Source organism: Bolinopsis microptera, chromosome 11 (assembly GCF_026151205.1).
Source record: "Bolinopsis microptera isolate Bmic1 chromosome 11, MBARI_Bmic_1.0, whole genome shotgun sequence".
NCBI classification, from domain to species: domain Eukaryota; kingdom Metazoa; phylum Ctenophora; class Tentaculata; order Lobata; family Bolinopsidae; genus Bolinopsis; species Bolinopsis microptera.
In genome coordinates, this window is record NC_087082.1 from 19,497,349 (window position 1) to 19,505,398 (window position 8,050).

The window sequence follows — 8,050 nt, forward strand, 5'->3', positions numbered from 1 at the left end:
ATTTTAGTTTTTTTGTCATTTACTAATAAGAAGGTTGAGGTAGACCAGTATGTTAGTTTTATTGTCATTTTCCTAAATGAGAAGGTTGAGGTAGACAGTATGTTAGTTTTATTGTCATTTCCTAAATAAGAAGGTTGAGGTAGACCAGTATGTTAGTTTTATTGTCATTTCCTAAATAAGAGGTTGAGTAGACCAGTATGTTAGTTTTATTGTCATGTTCCTAAATAAGAAGGTTGTGGTAGACCAGTATGTTAGTTTTATTGTTAATTTCCTAAATAAGAAGGTTGAGGTAGAACAGTATGTTAGTTTTATTGTCTTTTCCTAAATAAGAAGGTTGAGGTAGACCATATGTTAGGTTTTTATTGTCATTTCCTAAATAAGAAGGTTAGGTAGACCAGTATGTTAGTTTTATGTGTCATTTCCTAATAAGAAGTTGAGGTAGACCTGTATGTAGTTTTTATGTAATTTCCTAATAAGAAGGTTGAGTAGACCAGTATGTTAGTTTTATTGTCATTTCCTAAATAAGAAGGTTTATGGTAGACCAGTTATGTTAGTTTTATTGTCATTTCCTAAATAGAAGTGAGGTAGACCAGTTAGTATGTTAGTTTTATTGTCATTTCCTAAATAAAGATGGTTGTGGTTAGACCTGTATTTAGTTTTATTGTTATTTCCTAAATAAGAGGGTGGAGGTAGACCAGTTATGTGTTTATTGTCATTTCCTAAATTAAGAAGGTTCAGGTAGACCAGTATGGTTAGTTTTATTGTCATTCCTAATAAGAGGTTGAGGTAGACCAGTATGTTAGTTTTTTGTCATTTCCTAAATAGAAGGTTGAGGTAGACGTATGTTAGTTTTTTGTCATTTCCTAAATTAAGAAGGTTGTGGTAGGACCAGTATGTTAGTTTTATTGTCATTTCTAAATAGAAGGGTGAGGTTAGCCTGTATGTTCGTTTTATTGTATTTCCTAAATAAGAGGTGGAGGTAGACCAGTATGTTAGTTTTTTTGTCATTCCTAATTAAGAGGTTGAGGTAGACCAGTATGTTAGTTTTATTTTCATTTCCTAAATAGAAGGGGGGTTGAGGTAGGACATGTATGTTAGTTTTATTGTTCTTTTCCTAAATGAGAAGGTTGAGGTAGACCTGTATGTTAGTTTTTTATTGTCATTTCCTAAATATGAAGGTTGAGGGAAGACCAGGTATGTTTGTTTTATTGTCATTTCCTAAATGAGAAGGTTGAGGTAGACCAGTTAATATGTTAGTTTTTTGTTCATTTCCTAATGAGAAGGTGAGGTTAGACCAGTTATGTTAGTTTTATTGTATTTTCCTAAATAGAAGGTTGAGTAGACCAGTATGTTAGTTTTTTGTCATTTCCTAAATAAGAAGGTTGAGGTATAGCCTAGGTATGTTAGTTTTATTGTCATTTCCTAAATAAGAAGGTTGAGGTAGGACAGTATGTTAGTTTTATTGTCATTCCTAAATGAGAAGGTTGAGTAGGACCAGTATGTTAGTTTTTAATTGTCATTCCTAAATAAGAAGGTTGAGTAGGACTCCAGTATGTTAGTTTTATTGTCATTTCCTAAATAAGAGGTTGAGGTAGACAGAGTATGTTAGTTTGATTGTATTTCCTAAATAAGATGGTTGAAGGTAGACCAGATATGTTAGGTTTTATTGTCATTACTAAATAAGAAGGTTGAGGTAGACCAGTATGTTAGTTTTATTGTCATTTCCTAAATAGAAGGTTGAGGCCTAGACAGTATGTTAGTTTATTGTCATTTTCTAAATAAGAAGGTTAGGTAGTCCAGTATGTTAGTTTTTATTGTCATATTCCCTAATAGAAGGTTGAGGTAGACCAGTATGTTAGTTCTTATTGTCATTTCCTAAATAAGAAGGGTTGAGGTAGCCGTATGTTAGTTTTATTGTCATTTCCTAAATAAGAAGGTTGAGGTAGACCAGTATGTTGTCTTTATTGTCATTTCCTAAATAAGAATGTTGTGGTAGACCAGTATGTTAGTTTTATTGTTCATTTACCTAAATAAGAAGGTTGAGGTAGACCAGTATGTAGTTTTATTGTTATTTCCTAATACGAAGGTTGAGTAGACCAGTATGTTAGTTTTATTGATCATTCCTAAATAAGAGGTTGAGGTGCCAGTATGTTAGTTTTATTGTCATTTCCTAATTTAAGGGAAGGTTGAGGTAGACCAGATGTTAGTTTTATTGTTCATTTCCTAAATATGAAGGTTTGAGGTTAGACTGTTGTTAGTTTTATTGTCATTTCCTAAATAAGAAGAGTTGAGGTTAGACCAGTTATGTTAGTTTTTATTGTATTTCCTAAGTAAGAAGGTTGAGGTAGACCGTATGTTAGTTTTATTGTCATTTCCTAAATAAGAAGGTTGAGGTAGACCAGATGTTTGGTTTTATTGTCATTTCCAATATAAGAAGGTTGAGGTAGTCAGTATGTTAGTTTTATTGTCATTTCCTAATAAGAAGGTTGAGGTAGACCAGTATGTTAGTTTTTATTGTCATTTCCTAAATGAGACAGTTGAGGGTAGACCAGTATGTTGTTTTATTGTCATTTCCTAAATAAGAAGGTTGAGGTAGCCCAGTAGTATGTAGTTTTATTGTCATTTCTATCCTAAATGAGAAGGTTGAGGTAGACCAGTATGTTGTTTATTGTCAATTTCCTAATTGAGAAGGTTGAGGTATAGACAAGTATGTAGTTTTTTTTTTAAGAATTTTTTGTCATTTCCTAAATAAGAAGTTGAGTAGGACCAGTATGTTAGTTTATTGTCATTTCCTAAATAAGAAGGTTGAGGTTAGAACCAGTATGTTAGTTTTATTGCATTTCTAATTAGAAGGTGAGGTAGTAGACCAGTATGTTAGTTTTATTGTATTTCCTAAATGAGAAGGTTGGAGGTAGTCAGTTTGTTTAGTTTATTGTCATTTCCTAAAATAAGAAGGTTGAGGTTAGAACAGTTTGTTAGTTTTATTGTCATTCCTAAATAAGAAGGTTGAGGTTTAGGGACCAGTATGTTTGTTTATTGTCTTTTCTCTAAATAAGAAGGTTGAGGTAGACCAGTAATGATAGTTTTTAATGTCATTTCTAAATAGAAGGTTAGGTAGACCAGTTATGTTAGTTTTATTGTCATTTCTAAATAAGAGGTTGAGTTAGACCAGATTGTTAGTTTTATTGTCATTCTAAAATAAAGAAGGTTAGGTAGACCTGTAGATAGTTTTATGTCATTTCCTAAATAAGAGGTTGAGGTAGACCAGTATGTTAGTTTTTATTGTCATTTCCTAAATATGAAGGTTGAGGTAGACCAGTTGTTAGTTTTATTGTCATTTCCTAAATTAAGAAGGTTGAGGTAGACCTGTATGTTTGTTTTTTTTCATTTCCTAAATAAGAAAGGTTGTTGAGGTTGTCCCAGTATGTTAGTTTTATTGTCAATTTCCTAAAATAAGAAGGTTGAGTAGTCAAGTATGTTAGTTTTATTGTTATTCCTAATAAGAAGGTTGAGGTTTGACCAGTATTTTGTAGTTTATTGTCATTTCACTAATTAAGAAGGATGAGGTAGACCGTATGTTAGGTTTATTGTCATTTCCTAAATAAGAAGGTTGAGGTAGACAAGTATGTTAGTTTTATTGTCATTTCCTAATAAGAAGGTTGAGGTTTAGACCAGTTATGTTAGTTTATTGTCATTTCCTTAAATAAGAAGGTTCGAGCGTAGCCTTGATTGTTTGTTTTATTGTCATTTCCTAATTTGAAGGTTGAGGTAGACAGTATGAGTCTGTACAGGTTACTCTGAGTCTGTGCATGTTACTCTGAGTCTGTGCATGTTACTCTGAGTCTGTGCATGTTACTCTGAGTCTGTGTAGGTTACTCTGAGTCTGTGTATGTTACTCTGAGTCTTTGCTGGTTACTCTGAGTCTGTGCAAATTACTCTGAGTCTGTGTAGGTTACTCTGAATCTTTGCAGGTTATTCTGAGTCTGTGTATGTTACTCTGAGTCTTTGCAGGTTACTCTGAGTCTGTGCAGGTTATTCTGAGTCTGTGCAGGTTACTTTGAGTCTGTGCAATGGTCTCTAAACTGTTAGCTCATTATATGCTCTCTTAGCTGCTTATAATGGAAGACTAAACTGATAAATTGACTGCTTTGCTGATAATATAGCTTTGCTGTAATTCCCTCCGCTCTTCGTGCTCTTTTGCTGCTGCATGATCTGCTTCCTGCCCTGATCGATTTTTTCCTTTTCACCCTTTTGAAAAAAGGCAATAGTGAAAGGTTATGAATGGAGGTTTTTTGCAGAAAAACGTGGATTTTGGAGAACGAGATAGGTGGGTTTAAATATGTCGTGTGTTCGTTCGTTACCATGCAACGAAAAAGTTGGGCGCGCGCGAGGATTGCTTGCGGAGATGTGATGTATAGATAGCCTGTGATCTATGAATGCGCGGCGCGACTGTGTATATGATGCATGTAATGTATAATATTATTGACATACGTTGCATGCCACTTTTCGCGCGCGAAGCGCGCGCCGCCGAATTATCTCTGATATTGGGATACGAAACATGTATCAATAATATTACTATTAGGTAATACACCCAATTTGTACGTGGCACGCGTAGTGTATTGATGTGTACACGAGTATAGTTTACCTTTGCTGATAATTTCTTGAATTACAGATACAAGTTAAGTTCTACGGCAATTGAACTGAATTTCAAGTGTTTCCCGTATTTGATGCATAATTGATCAATATTATTATCATGAAGATTGAAGTGAGCTGATTGGAGCTTATAGTTATACTTAAATTTATAGTAAATGTGAAATGGAAATCTAGCGTCCGCCAAAACGAAACAACGGGCGCAATTCTTGTTTATGTGTGGCCCAGATGAATTCTTTCTGATTGTGAAGCTCTCATGAAATCTTCTTCAATTAGTCTAGAAAACTACAAAACTAATTTTTTTTCCTTCGATCTCTCCTCCATAACCAATCTAGTTTTACCTTTAAAAGCTTAAACAAACAAATACTCAGTTTAACAAACATGCTCACCCCTCAATTATCAGGTCAGAGCTGTTGAAGAGCCCCAAGAGACGGTCCAAAAACCTCAAGATAGTTTTACCTATGATTCTTATCTCAGTGGCTTTCCTCCTCTGCTTCATGCCTACCGTTATCGTCGGTTGGTGCAATTGATAATCAAATTAATTGTAGTTGTATTTAATTAATTGTTTAATAAACCTATCTAGTTATTCTACAGTAACATCATTCCCCGTTCATAGATTTCCTTCGCTTTTCTTCGTTGCTAATAATCTCTGTTTCCAGGTTTTGCTAATAATCTCTGTTTCCATAGCTACACTACTAGTTACCATAGTTACCTAGTGATATTTCCAGGTTTTGACATTACCATCAATCCTGGAACTGAGAACGGACAACCAAGACTGAAGATGATCGAATACTTTATCATTCACCTTTTATTATTGGGTACGTACTACGTATAGTACATTTAGTTTTTTAAGTATACTGTTCGATTTCCAAGCCTTTCAAAGGATCTTTGCCTAAGTGGTTATAATCATGTTTGGAATAACTTATGGACCTGTTTGACCTTTTAAAATGTGTAATATAAACTAAAGTGAATTTCAGTGTTCACCTGCGCGAGCCCACTGCTTTTGACTCTGTTTTGTAGACGTTTTAGGGCTGGCTTAGCTGAAATTTTGTACGAGTGAGTCCAAGCGATGTTATGAACTGAGGGGAAATCTTTTCTCGTGTGCCACATGTATTCTTGAGGGGGATTTAGCAGTCTTTTTGGGGATTTCTCTTTATTGTTTCACAACGGTCCAATGTTCAGGGCTTTCATGGACTCACGACATTCACTGGAAAGAAATGTATTTTGCTATCAGATCGATATTATTTTTTATAACATGTACGTAGTCAGTAGCTTGCTTACGTCTCAGTCCTTCGAGCTCATGTTTACGCGCCAAATAATTATTATTAATAATTATTATCAATAAACTCTGAAACTACTCATTAACTTATTAGTTATTCATTGACTTATTCATTACTCAACACTATTCAGTTAATAACTCATTAAAATATTCACAAACTTACAATTTATTATCACCACATCTCTCCCAGGTAACAGTGCAATGAATCCGCTCATTTTCACCATGTGCAGCACTAAGTTCCGAGCCAGTGGTATCCTGGTTGTAAAGCTGCTGTTTGACCAGCTGGTGTTGATACTGTTCTACGCGGTTTACGTCATCTACTACGCTGTTGTTACCTTCTTCAAGGCCATCTGGAACTACTTAACAGATCTGGCCACTTCTCTGGGTTCCTGCAATGCCCGGTGTATTAAGTCAGTTGGAAAGTACGATTCTCTGAACGATGTAGTGATTAAAGTTACCCTGACAAACAGTAACGAGATGAATGGAGGAGAAAAAGTTAGAGGAGGAGAAAAAGTTAGAGGAGGAGAGAAAGTTAGAGGGAAGAACAATAATAAGGAGGAGGATTGTTGTGAAGGCGACTTGTGGGGAGTCAACCCAGGTTGTCATGGCGATCGTCAGGGTTGCCATGGTGACCGCCAGGGTTGTCATGGTGACCGCCAGGGTTGTCATGGTGACCGTCAGGGTTGTCATGGTGACCGTCAGGGTTGTCATGGTGACCGCCAGGGTTGTCATGGTGACCGCCAGGGTTGTCATAGTGACCGCCATGGCCAGGGTGGTTGCAGTGGAAAGCTACATGGTCCTAGACAAACTCATATGCGGTCTCCTAGTGACACTGATAATTATAAAGAAAGTCAGAATAAAAATATAATTACTCCCGATAACAGGACTTCAGAAACTATGTTATAACTAATCATCATTACAATTGTAATATAATGATAATAATTTGATTTGCTTTTTATTGCCAGATGTTTACTGGCATGTTTCTCGCCACGATGGTGACCCCGAAAACATGAATTTATAGGGCCGCGATGCGGAACAATGGACAAGCTTTATATTCAATCGTGATGATAGTTACACAAGTGAGACGTGTGTTCTTTTCTCCCCTTTTGGCCTATATAAGTTTATTGATACAATATATTTGGGATCATTTCTTCAATTGATGGGGAAGTATAAAACTTGTATGACTATCTTCCTGTTTAAATATATATCGCACCAAACAGAATGAATTTTAGACAATATTGAACGAAATTATGTGTGCTTGTTGATGATGTTGATAAAAAAGAATACGTGCTCATAAGCGATTATTGCTGACGGTAATGAACAGAAAAAGTTGTTGCAGTGTTAATGGTTAATGTGTGAATTTAGGAAATTTTATTTTATGTTGTTAGGTATTTGAATAAGTTGAAAAACCAAGAATTTATCCTGTGATACGTGGAATTTATCTATAACTATAAGTAAAACTAAAAGAGAAAGAAACACCGCTGTATAACTATAAGTATACAGATACTGTCGTTGAAATGCCTTGGCAAGTTATTATTCATGTGTCATGGCAAGTATTTATTCTCAATAAATATTATTAATAATTGCCATTCGTACTTGGCTGTGCTGAAAATGAAATTATAGTGGAAGCTATACTTAGGTTTTAAAAAATATTTATATTTTTGTTTACTTTTATTTGCTTTTAATTTAGTGTTCGATGTCATTAATATTAGTATTACTTTGTTCGTCAGACGCTGCCCAACCCATCATCCCATCGTAAGTGGAGGACGGCGGAGGGGGTGCTTGCGACGCCGTACAGGCAGAACAACACTTTGCTTCCCTAGCATGCTAGTCTATTGCTCGCTTCTCTACAATGGGAGAAGCTCGAAAGGAGCGCCTCGAAAAGAGCGCCAAGCATTGGTGATTGGGTTGGCTTGCTAATTTTATACTTTTAGGTGAAAAGTGACGTAATTTGGCGAAATTAATTGATTTTCGGAATTCTAAAAATTCGATGGATATTGGGGTTGAAATAGTGATGAAAATGGAGCAAAAGGTGTTGCTATGAGCTGTAACATGATGTTTGATAATTTGATATGCTCAAACTTTTCGCTCCCACTAAATCGCTCGCCCAAATTTTAAGAA

The 8,050-nt window shown here is 35.4% G+C and overlaps 1 protein-coding gene across 1 annotated transcript; it reads left to right on the plus strand.

Annotated features, from left to right (window-relative positions):
- The first annotated feature begins 3,777 nt into the window (after nt 1-3,777).
- Nucleotides 3,778-7,633, plus strand: LOC134823741 (uncharacterized). The gene is made up of 5 exons (XM_063835275.1): nt 3,778-3,791; nt 5,054-5,166; nt 5,379-5,468; nt 6,120-6,632; nt 6,701-7,633. Exons 1-5 carry the CDS (start codon nt 3,778-3,780, stop codon nt 6,730-6,732), a joined length of 762 nt encoding a protein of 253 aa, XP_063691345.1. The 3' UTR covers nt 6,733-7,633.
- Nucleotides 7,634-8,050: the final 417 nt, after the last annotated feature.